The sequence below is a fragment of the Pelecanus crispus genome, chromosome 3 (genome assembly GCF_030463565.1).
Source record: "Pelecanus crispus isolate bPelCri1 chromosome 3, bPelCri1.pri, whole genome shotgun sequence".
Lineage (NCBI taxonomy): Eukaryota > Metazoa > Chordata > Aves > Pelecaniformes > Pelecanidae > Pelecanus > Pelecanus crispus.
Genome location: NC_134645.1, coordinates 113,856,703 through 113,873,009, shown reverse-complemented (window position 1 = coordinate 113,873,009; position 16,307 = coordinate 113,856,703). Strand labels below are relative to the sequence as shown.

Sequence of the window (16,307 nt, the reverse complement as noted above, 5' to 3'; positions counted from 1 at the left end):
GCGAGCGGCGATGCTGCGGCGCTGCCCCCCGGGGCCGCCGGGCCCCCAGCCCCTCCGCCGCGCCCTGCCGCTCGCCGCCCCCGCCGTCCGCCGCCGCCTGCGGGAGGTGAGCGCCCGCCGGGGCTGCGGGGGTGCGGGGGACGCGGTTCGGCGCTTCCAGCTGGGCGGGGAGCGCGGCGGGCGGGGGTGAAGGGTCGCATCTCTCCTTGCAGTGCGCGGCGCGGATCCCGGAGGCTGGAGCAGTACTCGACCTGCTGGAGAAATGTCCCGAGCACCAGGAGAAGGGAGGCTTTCCCGTCGTGGTCTTTGAAGGGCTGGATGCCACAGGTAAGAGCGACGTGTGGCTGAAGAACCGCGGGTGAGAAGTTGTTGGAAAGAGCAACCGCTGTGGCTTTCGGCCAGGCGTAAGGCTTAAAAATGCAAAAAATCCCGGAAACCTGTGACAGGTTTGAAAGAATTAGTGATTAAAAATCCCAGTCTGTCTGGTAGATGTGGCACTTGGGGACATGGTTCAATCTAGTCTACCCTTGATTGGTTTAGAGTGGACTTGGTAGTGTAGGTTAATGGTTGGGCTGGATGATCTTAAAGGTCTTTCCAACCTAAACGGTTCTATGATTCTGTGATTCTATGATTCTCTTACGGTCTATGCTGGTTTTAATTCAATGTGTGAATTCCGTATCTATGTAAATGAAAGAATACAAAGAGTGGAGTACTGGAAATTAAATTTCTCGTGCAGGTGATGAAACGCACTCTTACCGGAGAGTTTTCAAATAAATGAACTAAAATAGTGGTAGTCTGGGAAACTGGCAGCAGTTTGTCTCAGAGAGGAATATAAGTTGCCTCTGAATAACTTTGTTTTCTGTGTTTTCAGTTAGAGAGAACTGAAAATGCCCTCTAAAAAGAAAGTATTGGGTGGCAGCGTTGCAGCACTCACATGAATTGTGACCTAGAAAAGTATTGTAAATTAATATATCGAGCAATTGCCATGCATTTAAGGGTGTGAAGACTGAAGGTTGGCAAGAGGGAGGGGAGGAGGGCCCTGAGAGTAGAAGTGGCATAATAATTCGTGGAATGAGACCTGTAATCATTTTCCACTGAAAACCTTATCACAACATACTCAGGTTACATATACTCCAAGTGAACAGGTAGGAGTGGTTTTTTGGTTTTTAAAACTCAGTTGTATCTGATATGTAACATAACAAATGTTTCCTTCTGTAAATGAAATGCAGGCAAAACCACGGTAACCCAGTCTGTTAAGGAAACCCTGAATGGCATTCTGCTAAGGTCTCCCCCAGCTTGCATCAGCCAATGGAGGACAATATTTGATGATGAGCCAGCACCCATTAAAAGAGCATTTTATGCTGCGGGCAACTACATTCTTGCTTCGGAAATAGCAAAAGCATCCACTCAGGCACCTGTGATCATAGACAGGTTTGTACATTTAAGAAGTCCTCTTATATTGGTGTCAGCATACAGTTGTTCAGTGTTAGAAGCAGAAGTTGTCAATGATAGTCCCTGGGTTTCTTCTATTTTCTTTCTTTTTTTTTTTTGGAAGTGTTACTTTGCAAGTAGTCAGATAAATATTAAATCTTCTAAAGTGTAATACTTATGGTAACAGTAAGGTGGGAACTTCCGTCAGTGTAATACTCATAACCAGCTTTAGCACACATGAAAAGTGTTCCACCTTCAGTTAGGAATTGTGGAGGCATGGACTGTGCAGCCTGAGCCAAAGCAGGGCTCTGTGACAAACCTGAGGAGAATGAGGGCTGCTGATCACGGCTGTCTCTAAGAAGCATATGAGATATGGGTGGATTAGAATGAATGAGTTTTAGGTAGACTTACTCTTTGAGGATGTAAAACCAGAAATACGCTTCTCGCTTCTTTGGTTTTGTTTATGTCATTTCTTGTTTTCAGTGACTATGTAGGCAGCTTGCAGTATTATTCTTAATGAAGACAGTCTAGATGCACTTTGAACCCCCTGGCTTGTTTCAGTAGATGTACTGTAACCTCCCCCCACAACACACACACCCCGAAGTTGTTTGTGTATGTGTGAGTGCCATTTTTAACCAGCCTCAAAAAGCTCTACAATAAAATGCAGTGCCTCATAGTGGTGGGAACGTTAAATGCAAGTGAAACGCATAACAATTAATGCAGTCCATCTTCATTCACGTGGTTGAAGACTGCAAGTTCTCTACCAAATCTGTTGCATGAAGTAGGATGTGAACCACAAAAAGGAAACTGTGAGTATTGGGTTTGGACATATAATGTAACTCTTATTTTGACCCCTCTCATGATATGAGAAGTCTTTCTTTTGATAGGAGTATCTGGAACACTCTTTGCCTAATGTGTAGCTTCTGCCATCTGTTTTAATTAATAATTCACAGTAATTCTGAATATTGCATTGAGTATTTGTGGTGGTTTGACCCTGGCTGGATGCCAAATGCCCACCAAAACCACACTCTCACTCCCCTTCTCAACTGGACAGGGGAGAGAAAAATATAACGAAAAAGCATCTCTCTGTTAAGAAAAAATGGATGGCACAGAATTGTTCTTTACAATTCCCTTCAAAATCACATTGTCACCTACCTAGTCATTATTGCACTTGTCATTATATTGACACCTGTTTACTATATTACTGAATTAGTGTCCTCTTTAAAATTTCTCCCTCCGTTTTCTATTTTCCTGACAGATACTGGCACAGCACAGCTGCCTACACAATTGCCACTGAAATAAATGGGAAAGTCCAGGATCTTCCACCAGTTCATGATGAGGTGTACCAGTGGCCTGAGGATCTGCTTAAACCTGATCTTGTTCTTCTTCTGACTGTTGACCCTGAGGAGCGGGTCCGGAGACTTCAGTGTCGGGGGCTGGAGAAAACAAAGGAGGAAGCTGAGCTAGAAGCTAACAGCTTGTTTCGCCAAAGGTACACTTTAATGAGGAATAAGAGGATGGAGGTAATCTTGGCTCCTGTAGGATCAGTAGCAAAATGTCCCAAGAATTCATGGAGGGTCAGTTCTGTCACTTGTGACTGAAAGTGTTTGAAAGCTGCCGGTGAACAGCTTCATTATCCTGCAGAGGAGTTTCGAGTTAAAATACTTGTATTTTGCTACTTCTTGCTTTTATTGTAGCACCTTTCTTACCAAGGTCATGAAGAAGAGAGACCTAAAGGTTCCAGAACTGGGAAGCAAGAAGTTGAAACACATAGCTTCCCCGGAAAAGCCTGGAATTGACCTCCAGATTAAGAGAATAAAATTTAGACTTCCTCTTGTAGATGTCTTTAGTTGTGCTAAGTGTCTCAGGTCCCAATATAGTCAACACATTCAATGGAGCCTTTGAAGTGATCTAGCTTACCACTTGCTTGGAGCCCAGTGATCTAAGCGTAAGTATCTAGAGCCATTTGATACGATCTGAGACATCAGCATGAGGCTGGCAGATGTGATGCAGAACCTGTGGGCTGTTTCTGGACCAGCAACTGGAAGCTAGATGAGATAGTCCAGAGCATCTCAAGCAGTTACTAGATACATTTGCTCAGGCAACTGAATTGCACCCTAGGTATCCTACTTCAGGGTGCACTGAATTGCTGTCTAGGCTCCGCCAAATGTATTGATTAGATCATCATTGTTTACAGTGGAAACTTAAATACCTAGTGCTCGTGTAGATACCTCTGTATAGACGCCTGAATGTAGGTGTCTATCTACAAATAGCGAAGCTGAAATCTACCTCTAGGGTTTTAACATTTCTGGTGATGATATACCTTAAAAATATCCATTGGTGAATTCTGACAGAAGCTCTGTGCAGACGTGCAGTTCGCATAGAACGACCTGCAAAGGGATGGGTAAGCCAAGGGAACATGCTGCCATTTAAGAATCTTTCATGTTTTAATTGTTACTTCTTATTCCTGACAGAAAGCCTTTGGTTATTTCTGCTTGTTAATTATATCGACCTGGATGTGAGAACATTCAGAATCTTGCTTGATTCATCTTACAACTTGCGGCCTGAATGTTTGGCATTATTAATTCTTGGGGGAACGTAGAAAATTATATTCACATTCTCATTCACATCCTCATAGACTACATGCGGGAGAGTTCCACATTACGAGAAGGCTTATAGTCTAAGGGAGGAGCTTTTCATCCTGTATTTCATTCCAGTGTTCGTCTGGTTAGCAAAGTTGATCAGAGCAAAGGGTTAAACGACCTTTCAGCTCTGTAATCCAGTTCTCCAGTGCCTCAAAGCTGAGATCAGTCAGTGAGCACACCTACACAACACCATGCCATCTTGTTCAGAGACACCTTAGCAGGCTCTGAATAAATAACTTGGGTGTTAGAAGCAGGCTGTCTACTGTACTGCTGTACCGGACAGTATCCAGTGCTAAGCTGTAAAGAAAGAAATACTTTAATGCCATGCCATGTGAATATGGATAGAGCGCTGGGAATCAGTGTCAAGGAAACTATGTGCTTTGAGGTTTGCATTGTAATAGTTACTAATCATTTATTGCTCTTTGTGGAGGATTTCATTCTGCAGTGCAAACACTTTCTTCCGAGACTGATGACTAATGCCATTTCACATCCCTGCAATTTGTAGTTTCATTTCTCTTGTTGCCTTTTAGAGTTGAAGAGTCATACAGAAGGATGGTGAATCCTGCATGCCAGGAGGTCGATGCCAGCCCCTCCAGGGAAGAGGTTCTCAAGACAGTGCTACAGCTAATTAAAAAACACTGTGCTTTGTGAAAGCAACTTCAGTGTAATAGTACTTAAAAGGTACTTTTTATTTTGGTACCTGAAAATGCACTTTGATGTGTTTCATCCCACAAAGAATCTTCTCTTTCTTCTGTCAACGGTAATCTGGGCAGGTTATCTGTTTCACTGTTGCCTGCTGGTACTTTTCTGTATAAGGCAAAAACTCCCACGTTGTTCAGCATTCTTAGTAAAGCCACAAACACACTACGGTCATGTATGAAGTACCTCAGAGTGCTCTCTGACACTGTGACATTTCAAGACGCTATTGTGCTGGCATCTTCACCACCAGGCGAACCTGTTCCCGCATCTGTTGTGTGCCAGAATTCACTGGACTGCAGCAGGAGTATTAGGTGCCCAAGGAGAGGCTGAAATGTCATCCAGCAGTAAAACAATAAAATGATCATAACGTTGAGGAACAGAGAATCCAGTGGCCCAGTGTTGTTTACTGGAGTAGAGGATGAGCAGCTGTTGCTGTGATGGACACGCTGCAAAAAATGTGTCATAAATGAGGGCCAATAAGCATCTAGGCTTCTAAATAATAAAGTCCAAGCTGGTCAACATATGCGACTGAAATACCAATTCATTTCAGAGGGAAACAGGAGGATGCTGACATATTAGAAACAGAGACCTGAGAAGAACCTGAAATTAAAAACATTTGATAAATGATTACTAACATTTTTTTCTACAAACCATTTTCTCTATCCTATTAATAGCTTTGTCCATGTGAATTTCTATTCCTTTGAGAGAATGTGAAATGAAAAATCACAGAGAATTTGAGCAATGGGAATGATTGTACCTTTTCACTTCACCTTTTCTTTCTTGTGTGGGTTTTTGCCCATGTTGAATGTGAAAGCAGGCTACCATCAAGAATTCAGCTCTCCAGAGGCTTATTTTTATGTACATTGTTTTCACTATTGTTACTTCTAGGTGTAAAACTAAACATATGGATAAGCCTTTGTGGGGTCAGAGATGAACTGCAGATCCAGAAAGAACATAACTAAAATGTAAATTTGATTTAAACCACTATTTTTACTTACTTTCCTGTGTTAAGCAAATGCAATTATCAATTAATCTGTCCTGTAAATAAAAATGTTCTCAGTACTGCAGTTCTATACTGCAGTTCTATTACTATGCAATCTCTATACGTAAGGTGATAGAAAGAAAAACTTCTAAAAATACATTTTATTCATGCAATGTTTAACATCTGTGAATATATGGTATTAATATAATACATTTATACATACAAGTAATGTACTCTGTTGTATTTGGTGTATTATTTGTATGTAGCCTCGGGATTTGCCATACATGCAGACTGAAAATATATAGCTGTAGGTGCCCCACTTATTTTAGAAATTATGAAGCATTCAGGTATTCAGTCCTGGCTAAAGGAAATTCACATATAGGGAGCATGACTGCACATGGATGATTAGGATACAAATAGTGTGCCTGCCCTTAATGTTTTGTAGCCTTAGCTTTTCCAGTTAAGAGATCACTTGGCCTGAGGAGCGCCACTAAAAGCTTTTTCTCCTTATGCAAACTTGCACGTGAAGCCAGACTGCCTGGTTTTTGATGCTGAGTTCTTAAAAGTGTAGGTTGATATTTGAAAGAGTGCTGATAACATATATGCAATGAGTGGCGTCAGCAGACACTATTAATTACACAAATGCAGTATATATTCGTAATCCATCTTTTTCTTCAACCCAAAGCTACTTAGGCAGGCTAACAGAACAGCAAAGCAAGGTAGATCAAACCAACATGTCCTTTTCTCATGTCTTTGTTAGAATTAAAGGTCCGCAAGAGGTTGTGTGCCACATGCAGGATCTTAATGTGCATAATCATACTTCTCGTTTCTGTGGCATTTCTGCCACATTTTTGTCCACAGTGTCTAAAAAGACTGCACTGTTACTTTAATTTACATCTTTAACAAATGTAGGGGTTTGTCACTGGCTGCTAAAACGCAGGCAGCTCTGGGAGAGGAGCAGCAGGAATACAGGAACACCTGCCATCACATGCCCAGCAAAAGCATCACTTGCTTCATGTGTTATAAAACGTTTTGCTGGCCAGTCTGATGGCCACAAGAGGTCAGGATTTTGGTTCCAGTGCTTAAAAGAGCTGCCGCTCCAAGTAATTCCAAGCAAATTAAGAATTTTAGGCTATGTCGTTGTAGATAAAACTGGTTTTCTGCAGCTTTGGAGTGTGGTCGCTGTCTAAGACTGGGAGGTTAGCCCGTAACACAGTGCTGGCTGGTGGCTACCAGCCTCTGCCACGCAGTCCTGAGCATGGTCAGCCCCTGGAGCATCCCTGTTTACCTGTGGCCAATACATTTTGGAGGCCAGGCGTTTGCCAGCACAGACAAAGGCTGCTCTCTGTCAGTCATCCTCAGGGCGAAGGACATGCCAAAGCATGTTTCTTTTATTACTACCCCAGTAAATATAGCAATTTAATAATTTGCTGATTTACCAGTACAGACCTGGCTTTAGGATGTGATCCTGCAAAGATCCTGATACTACAGTCCTCAGAACATCTGGGGTGTTAGACCAGTAAAGTACACACACAGAAACTTAGTATCAAGCTTCTCAATAGTTCTGTTAAAGTCAGTGAATCCAGTCCTTACTGAACTATAAACACTATTGGTAAAGTTCAGATGTTTCTTGAAGTACAAAACAATACTTTCATTTGCCCACATTTAACTTTTTGTGCTTCTTAGTTATTTTTAAAAATTCTCCAAGAGTTTTATATGAGAGAATTTTACAAGCTCTTTTATCTTTTCTCCCTTCCCTTCCCTTCCCTTCCCTTCCCTTCCCTTCCCTTCCCTTCCCTTCCCTTCCCTTCCCTTCCCTTCCCTTCCCTTCCCTTCCCTTCCCTTCCCTTCCCTTCCCTTCCCTTCCCTTCCCTTCCCTTCCCTTCCCTTCCCTTCCCTTCCCTTCCCTTCCCTTCCCTTCCCTTCCCTTCCCTTCCCTTCTTTTTTCCTTTATTTGTTTTGTTTTATTTTATTTTATAGAACTCACCACAGTATTTCAAGCACCTTTTTTCTCATTTTAATCTTATTTGTTTCCATTTTCTCGGTCTAGAGGGGAATAGCTACTTAAATAAAATGGCATTCAGTTGCCTAAACATAGACATCCACAGCCAGCTAGTCTCCCTAAGGTATCTGAGATGTCTGCATGGGGCTGCCAGATATGACATGAGACATTTGGTTGAGCTGTTGATCTGTAAAGTGGCAGCTGGAGGCCTGCAGGGATACCATATGGTGCCTAAAATGGCACTATTCACCCACTTAAGCAGTGAGAGGGTTAGAAAGCAGCAGTGCAGCCTCTTTGGGCTGTGTCTATATTAACAGGTGGCCTGGAACAAGTAGGGCAGATCTGTAGCACAGAGGACCTGGTGCAGAGGACCCAGTGTGTGCCCTCCATGTATTTCAGAGATTTATTTCAGGCCAGCTCTGATCTGGTCGCATGGGCTGGTGTTTCTGTAGCGCACTAAGTGTGCTTCTACAGCAGATCTTTTGGTTTAGTTTTGGCTGGATGAAGTCCAGTTCACAGACGCCGGGACTGTTGCACAACATGAAGCAAAGTGTGGCGAGGAAGGGTGGTCAGGAGGAACGCTTCAAAAGTGCATTCCTGATCCAAGCTAAAATGCTAATGTGGATGTATTATGTAGATGTAATGTAGAAGCAACGTGTATCTCTTGGAAAGGTTTTCTTGGAGCCAAAACAGACTTTGGGTCCAATTTCCTCAGCGTCCAGATTGAGGGCTCACCTGGAACATACTACAGCTCCTTTTGGTCCATGTTGCCAGGTTTCCCGCAGGGGGTAACCATAGATGGGAGCAGGGAAGAGTGGATTTTTGTGTGTGCTTGGTCCCAACCTGCTGTAGCATGGGGTGTAGCCATGGTGCTCATCCAGTGTTGGGAGTAGTAAGTGCTGCTGCCAGCCTCAGAGGTGGGGGAAACCACTTGTAAGCAAACACCAAACTTCAGCAGCGAAATGTAAAGCTGCTATTCAGCCATTTCTGCTCCCTGCCCCCCAAAGTAAAAGTTTGCAAGACAAAGACTAATTCCCCAAAGTCAGAGGCTAGAAGACATGCAGGCTCTTTCAGAAGACATGGAATATCTATCTCCATTACAGATACAGTTTCATAGTCATGATTTTTACCATTATTTTCTGTAGAGATAACAAGTGACTTTATATACAAACTGATGTTTTATCAAGTAGGAGTTCACTGTGCTGAGTGCCTGGAACTAACACATGACACCTGAAGAGGCCAGTTCTCCATCAGGTTTTCTTCACTGTTCGACATTTTGTGTAATCTCCCTACAGCATGACTAGCTTCTAGAAATTTGCCTAAAAATGTGCATTCTGCCTCCATTATCAATTCCTGACAGTTTTAGAGACAGGAGAGTCAGGACACTCCATGAGACTTTGATGGAAGGAAAAATACCTCTCTTCAAGCTCAGGATAAACAAAGGCCCCAAAGAGTTTTTATTTTTGTTTTTATTTTCCTTTTTTCTTTTCTCTCTTTTTTTTTTTTTTAAGGAATGAATAATTGCTAGTTGTCTGTTAAAATTCATTAGCTTTTTCAGTCCCAGTTCCCCTATTTTCTTAATTTGAATATTTGAAGAAACACATAAGACTGAATTGTTGCTGCAGGGGGCTGCACTGGCTTTGATCTTTTAAATGGAAAAGCTATGTTCAATAAAATTAAATCAGCTCTTTTGTAAAGACAAAGATCATCACCCTCTGGCTTAATTTAACTAAACAGATGTAGGGTTTATGTAAATATGCAGTCATTGTAATGTGAAACAAAAGCTAGAATACCCTGCCATTAGTATAAAAATGCATTCTGTGTTACCAGCTGGTCAGTCATGACCTTTTATTCAGCCATAGAGACAGTGCATGTCATGTACTCCAAAGCAGGGGAAATATGACAAAAAGTGCTATGTCCACAAACTCATTGCTTATGAAAAGAACCAGTCAGATAAAGCTCCATTTTAAGCACACAGCAGATACAGAATGAGCTCCAGTGGGGTAATTTACTTTTCTGCCGCTCTCCCCCTCCCCAGGGCCAGCTGTACAGGTGAAAGGTTAGCGCAGCCTGCATATTTGCTTGGGCTTTCAGTTTTCTTTCACAAAAGATGCTGTAATCAAGCAGGCACATCTTTTCTTGAGAGAATGGAAGACACTTCTGCAGAGGATCTAGACCACCTCCCATAGCTGTGTCTCCTGGCCAGTGACTCTGAGGCTTTTGTTGGTGATATCAATACCTTTCTAGAGGCCCATTTCCAAATAAGTCTTCCTTGACTTTAGTGGTATCGACCAGACTTACATGAGGTTGGAGCAATAAGTAACGATGCATGATGCTAATGAGTCTCACCTGCTGATGCAAGCAGATTTTTGTTGTATTGACACACAGAAGATACTGTGTTGCTGCTCTCTCTGAAGTTTGGTCTGTATCCAGCTGCACGTACTCCTTGTTCCCAGCCTGTAAGATTTCAGGGTGCTCCAGCCCATGACTGCAGCTCCCAGAAACATTCCTTTCCCTCCTGTAGTCCAAAGTGCTGGCAACACAAGCTTCAGACACCACTGGTACCCATCTTGACCCCCAGAAAAGAATTCCTCAAACATCTTAAGACTATTTTTAGTTTTTACTCCAAAATGGGGTGCAATGCTTCTGTGTCAAGTTGATGAAAATGTCTCTGTGCTAATATTTTCATTTGAGCTTTCTCACTCTACAGCAGTATTTTACTGAAGCTGATTACCTAAGTATGTCTGTTCTCATAAGACTTACATAGACATTCCTTAATAATGTAGTTCATGTATTATTTTTGTGTTCTATGTATATGTATGGCCCAAATGACATGGGCTTTGCTCTGGTTTTGCATTTTCCATGAGCTTTGTTTGATAAACGGAATATAGGCTATTTTAGTGAAGGGAAAGCACTTGCAGTTAGCTTTTATTTAGCGATTCCCAGCTTCTGAACTGCCGTTGGGTTTAACGGTGGTATTTGTGATCAGAGGCCTTTCACCGGCTCTGTCTCTGCTTCCCCATAGCAGCACAGCTCCTCAGCTCCCAGTAGCATTCCCACATGATTATTCTAACACAGCAAAGAGTTCAGCTCTAGAGTTCATCTACTTTACAGTTACAGCTGCCTCCCTTGGAGGACACATCATCTGTGAAACAAACTGCTCTCAAGGTATCATAAAAAGCCTCTCCTTGTTCTGTGTGGGAGTTTCACTGAGCAGACAGCTAGGAAATGATCTGAATGTGGGCTCTACATAGGAAATTAAAACTTATTTATCTGCAGCTGCAATTCAAAGGAAGCACCTATATGTAGCATTGCCAGCGATCACCAAAAATAGACTCACTTTCTCAAAGTGTTTGATCTTAGGAAGAAATTGCTTGGCATTTCACAAAGGTTTTCCTATAAATCTGAATCTATTGGGACAAAACCTGCTGCTCACATAAGTCTCCAGAGACACTGGATCTACAGGGTGGTTTTTCAGGATGATTTCACAATATTCAGAAGGGACAGGGGTTGCTACCCTCATCTTCTTTTCCAAAGAAGTTCTTTGGGCAGTTCTTTTCAGGGCAAAACAGAAGAGCAGCTGCACGACTGTCCTGGAGAAGGGGAGCAGAATGGTCTGCAGCCACCTGTACACGCAAATTCCCTGGCCAGAACAGTCCCTGATGTCTACCCTGACCACAGAGCCCTGGGACACTGCACATGGCTCAGAAACTCAATCAAACAAAATTGCAGGAGGCTGCAGAAAGCCCCTCAGGGAGGGCAAAGGAAAACAAGAAAGTCTTCCAACACAAACAAAACAACCTGGGAGCTGCTCCAAGTTTGCAGCCCACCAGGCAGAGGGGAGATCTGAGTCAGAGGGGAATCAGTGAGAGCCATGCTCAGCTCGTGCCACAATAAAGAATGAGACAGGAAAAATGGGTGATATTCAAGCAAAAGGCAGGCTCAGAGGAATATGCATTTCCCTCCTGAAAGGTCACACCACAAAAAGCACAGTAAATATTCCACACAAAATCAGCAATGGAAAAAAATGAAGAAAATGGAAAGGGTAGAGGCATTTCTGTTTCAAAACCTGATCATCCATGATAGAATCACACTGATGCAAGATTGCAAGGATGCAAGGATGCAAAGATGCTGGACTAGATGCACACCATCCTAAACTGTGCATATGTGTATGTGTGCACATGTGTGTGTATGTGTGCACATCTGTGCTGCGGGAAGGCATAGGGAGATAAATCTGTCTCTGAATACATAGCTTAGTTGTATAACAGGAATTTTTTTCCAAATGCCTCCTGGAAATAGGAAAGACAAGTGTGGTGATTTCCTAATCTTCTTCCCACAGGGCTACAAGGATAAGAACACTCTTATTCCCAAAGCAATTTTAGCCTGACTCTTACCTGAGAAAAGAGACAAGGGATTGAAACTCTGGAGGCAGAGTAAGGATCTGACCCCTGGTTATGTCTTCCTGGAATGTATTTTGTCAATCTGTTGTACAAAGGAAGAACATTTTTGTCCCTCTGCTTTCAAGGTTGGTGGGTGAGCCCTGGCCAGTCTTTTCACTGGAAGGGTACCACCAAAGTGAGGTTGCACTCCTGGGCAGACGTGAGTAATGCATCTGGTAGGGAGGAGGATTTAATAGGGATCTTCTGCTCAGTCTTTCCACTTTGGTACTTTTGGAGACCTTTAAGCTGTGTGTAATTGCTGTAGTGAGTTCCTTGATCAAAGTCTACCCTCTGCACGTAAAATGCAGGTACCTCATTCAGACTTCTGGCTTCATCTTTGCCAGACAGATAGCAAAAAAATGGTGTGTCGATCAATTTTTAGAAAACATCATCAATAGGGGTGGGAAGAGTGTTTTGGATATGATTAAAACTTTTAAACCAAACCTAGCAGCCTAGGAAACTGCTCAAGAAGCTTCTGAAGCACAACTTCTCTCGTACATATCCCTCTCCCTGCCTTCACCCAGGACTATGAATGCTGAAGCAATGAGAAATCCTGCTCTGAGAGGGGTCTGTATCAATAAAATCGCAGCAGGCTTGAAAGCTTTGCAGGAGGCTTGTTCTCACCATTGTTTCACCTCTCTGTTTGAGCGTTTGTTTTTGGTTTGTTCTCTTCCTCAGCAGCTGTACTTACTGAGAGAGAAATGAATATATTGTAGGTGGTGTTGGTTCATATCCCTCAGGAAAAATTGTAGAGGTGAGTGTTTTTAGCATTTCCCATTGCCAGGTTATGGAGCAGAAAATAGCAGCAGAATTGGAGGTATTGACATAAGAGGAGGTAGAGATATGACCAGTGTGAAGGAGGAGTTTAAAAATTTCTGTAATCAAGCTCTTTGTTCTAGTTCCCACCCTACAGAGAAACAGCTTTATAGTAAATATCAAACTTTGCTTTACCTTGCTTGACAGTGTTGGGGAGAAAATAGGCAGGAACATACTAGCACACTGCAGGAGAAAAGCAAATAATGTCCTTTGCTTCCAGCCATGCCAGTGGTACAGCCAGTTGTGATAGGGAAAGCCCTGAATCCAGTTTCAGTAAGTCAAGCACAGCTGGGGTATCAACAAGTCTGTGGTTTGTTTTTGTCTCCTGGGATTCGGGTCATGTTAATGTTGCATGCACAGCCTGTGGAGCTGGGGTAAGTCACAGAGGTCTGGATCTGGGTCTGAACTCCTTCAGAGGTCACGGTTGCTTCAGCTGGGGATTTTGGGGTAGGCCCATTAAAGATTATCACTCTGAGCTCTGATATTCTTTCTCAGTGTGGAATTAACAGGATCCACATGGTGGATTTGGAATCTAATATTCAGATGTGGAGAGCCCTCAGCACTAAGCCCCCGGTCTTTAACAGGAGCTGTGCACATGCTGAAGCTCAGGTTAGCAGGTCCTGCATGTTGGTCAGTGGTGAGAAAGCATCTCACCCTGTTTCAGGTGGCGGAAGAGGTTTACAGCCTGAAGTTATACTCATTTTCAAGTGCTTCACTAACAAGAATCAAATATTGGAATCGATGGAGTTGTATGAGAAATATTTAAAGAACTTTTAAAAGACCTCCCTGTCCTCACAATCTGTTCTATAGCATAAAAGGGCATGGCAGGAATGGCATTTCTTTTAGACAAATATGTCTTATTTCTTTTGTTAAATGTTTTCTTTTGTAGGGGCTGTCTGCCCATCCCAGGCAGAAGCAGGGATCTCAGATTGCATGCTTTTTCCATCACCAGCTGTCTGCTCGTGTGCATGACCTATTGATGTCCCTGGTGATTGTGCAGAGACTCATGCAGAAAGGAGCGCTGCCTCTTGACATTAAGCTCCTCTTTTTTGACCTCTGGAAAAAGGATTTTTAATGTGAATTTTGGGAGTGAATTTTCCCCGAGGCAGGCTCCTGTACTGTGAAATACTCCCCTTGCAGGACCACAGGGGCCTGAAGGCAGATGCAGGGATCTGGGCTGGGGGAGGCAGGGAGGTGGGGAGGAAAGGCAGAGTCCCAGCAACGCAAGGGAGGTGACTGGTTTTTGGCAGGCTCCCTCAGAGATCTACAGACCCTGGGGCTTTATCTGCAGGGTGGCCAACATCTGACAAAACAATCCGCTGGAAGCCTTGTTGAGGGAACCTTGCAGACTTTCCTGCCGCTTGCCCAGATTTCCCCACACAGGGAGTGGATCTGGCACAGGCGATGTGAGCAGTCAGATTTCAAAACGCACCGTGCCATAAATTCCATCAAAGGGGGAAGCTCTGTGGATCAGACAGCAGGGTCCAACACACCCGCCTTGCTCCATTTGCATGCCTAGATCTGTTGGGATGCCAGTTCCTTTTAATGAAAAACTAGGACTTTTAAGTTTCTTTTGTTTTACTCCTTCTGTTAATCCAGTGTAATCGGCACACTCGTGCATAAAGGGAAATCTGCAGCACATTAGATTAACTCTGTCTCTTCTGAAGTTATTTGTTTGCAATTGTTCTGCAAACCATCCTTTAGAGTCGGTGTATAGATAATACAGAGCCACGAGAGGGAGCGAGAGTACTAAATATGGCAGTTTGGAATTTAAGAGGGGGTTATAAGTCTGGATAAGCACAGTCAGCTTTAGAGTGATATAAACACATAAAACATAAAGAGCTGGAAGAACAGGGAGGTTGGCTCAGAAGGTACGTGTTTGTATTAAAAGGTGGAAAACCAAAAGATAATTTAAAAACATTTTGATATATGTGGTAGGCATTGGGTTTTTTCGATTCTTGATTTCTTTTTATAGAGAACACCGCCTAAGCTGCCAAATGAGATAAAGATGTAGCTTTTACAAGTACCTTTATACTGTCCCTCTAAGAGAAAGGGAAAAGGGGAATACTAAATAAGGTGATTAACATGGCTCTCAGTTCCACAGAATTTAAACACAATACTTTTATCTTTACAACAGCACTGCTGAAGCAAGGATTGCCTTTTCTGTCGCTTCACTCTTGTGTGGCTGTGAGCAAATCACCCAAACCCAAATCCTCAGGGATTATTAGGTAACTAATACTCAAAAATTGCAGAACTGAAGTACCTAAATAATACTGTAGTCCTATTTCCCCTATGCCCCATTTGCTCTATATGTCTGAAATATAACTTCTTCCCCTCACAGAGAAACTGAACATGCTCAATACACTAAAGAGTGTAAGAAGATTATATGTTGTAGGCACCTGGGGCTCAGGGGCTTTGATTGTTACAGCTAGCATAAAATAACTGGATTTTTTTTTAATGGTGCTATTTTTTGTTCAAGTGCATCCTGGGCTGGTTTTCCATGCAGCCATGCAGAAGGGGTGCTGCTGAGGCTACAAGCCAGGTATTCTGATTAAAAAGTCAAGATTGCCAGAGCTCTGCAGTGATGCACGCATGGCACTGACCTGGCTTCCTATTACAGACTTGTCTTTTGTGTCTCCTGAGTTTTATCAGTTTGCTTTATTGTAATGGGTTCATTCAGGCTGCAATAATTAAGGGCGTGTCAGATTTTTCCATAATGCGATCTTATTTTCAATGAGCTATAAAATTTCACTCTTGGCTGCAACTTGACATATGTAGTTGAGAACCTGCTGCTTTTAAAGCATTTTTAAATGCCTTGAAGCATTCTTTGAACCAAATTGGGCTATTAAGAAAAAGGGGACTGTACTCCATAATACGCTGGTTCTAAAAACCTCTTTCAAGTCAGTGGGAATTCCTCCCCCTCCTTCTCCTGATATCTTTCAGGCCACAAATAATGGCAGGAGTCATATGAATTACTGATGTTAAAGACATTACAAAATTTCATTGTGGAGGTAACGTGTTAGCTCCAGAGTTAAAGTTGCACTGGGTTTTGATTTTAAAGCAGGGGAAAAAATTACTGTTGAATAATTGGTTGCGGTGCCTCAAAAATTACATGTACTATGTAAGTCCATGCCTTCTAAGTATAAGTAGTGGTATTTATGGTGAAAGCTGCCTGAAACGTGTCCTTTTAAGACTCCATTTTTAGTTTCTCATAACTTTGCCAATCTTTCTGAGTTGAAATATCCCCTGCAGAGTGCTTGCCCCAGGGTGAATGCTTTTGGAAAAGTGTTAGC

General features: G+C 42.8%; 1 protein-coding gene across 1 annotated transcript; it reads left to right on the top strand.

The window, feature by feature from the left end:
- The first annotated feature begins 10 nt into the window (after positions 1–10).
- On the top strand, positions 11–5,990 carry CMPK2 (cytidine/uridine monophosphate kinase 2). The gene is made up of 5 exons (XM_075707740.1): positions 11–106; positions 213–327; positions 1,230–1,431; positions 2,690–2,923; positions 4,607–5,990. Exons 1-5 carry the CDS (start codon positions 11–13, stop codon positions 4,725–4,727), a joined length of 768 nt encoding a protein of 255 aa, XP_075563855.1. The 3' UTR covers positions 4,728–5,990.
- The last annotated feature ends 10,317 nt before the right edge of the window (positions 5,991–16,307 follow it).

What these genes read in the sequence shown, in the direction of transcription:
- CMPK2 (XM_075707740.1), top strand. Translation starts at nt 11, where the DNA reads ATGCTGCGGCGCTGCCCCCCGGGGCCGCCGGGCCCCCAGCCCCTCCGC. An exon ending in TGAAGGGCTGGATGCCACAG is followed by an intron (nt 328 to 1,229) that starts GTAAGAGCGACG and finishes AATGAAATGCAG; the next exon opens with GCAAAACCACGGTAACCCAG. An exon ending in AACAGCTTGTTTCGCCAAAG is followed by an intron (nt 2,924 to 4,606) that starts GTACACTTTAAT and finishes GTTGCCTTTTAG; the next exon opens with AGTTGAAGAGTCATACAGAA.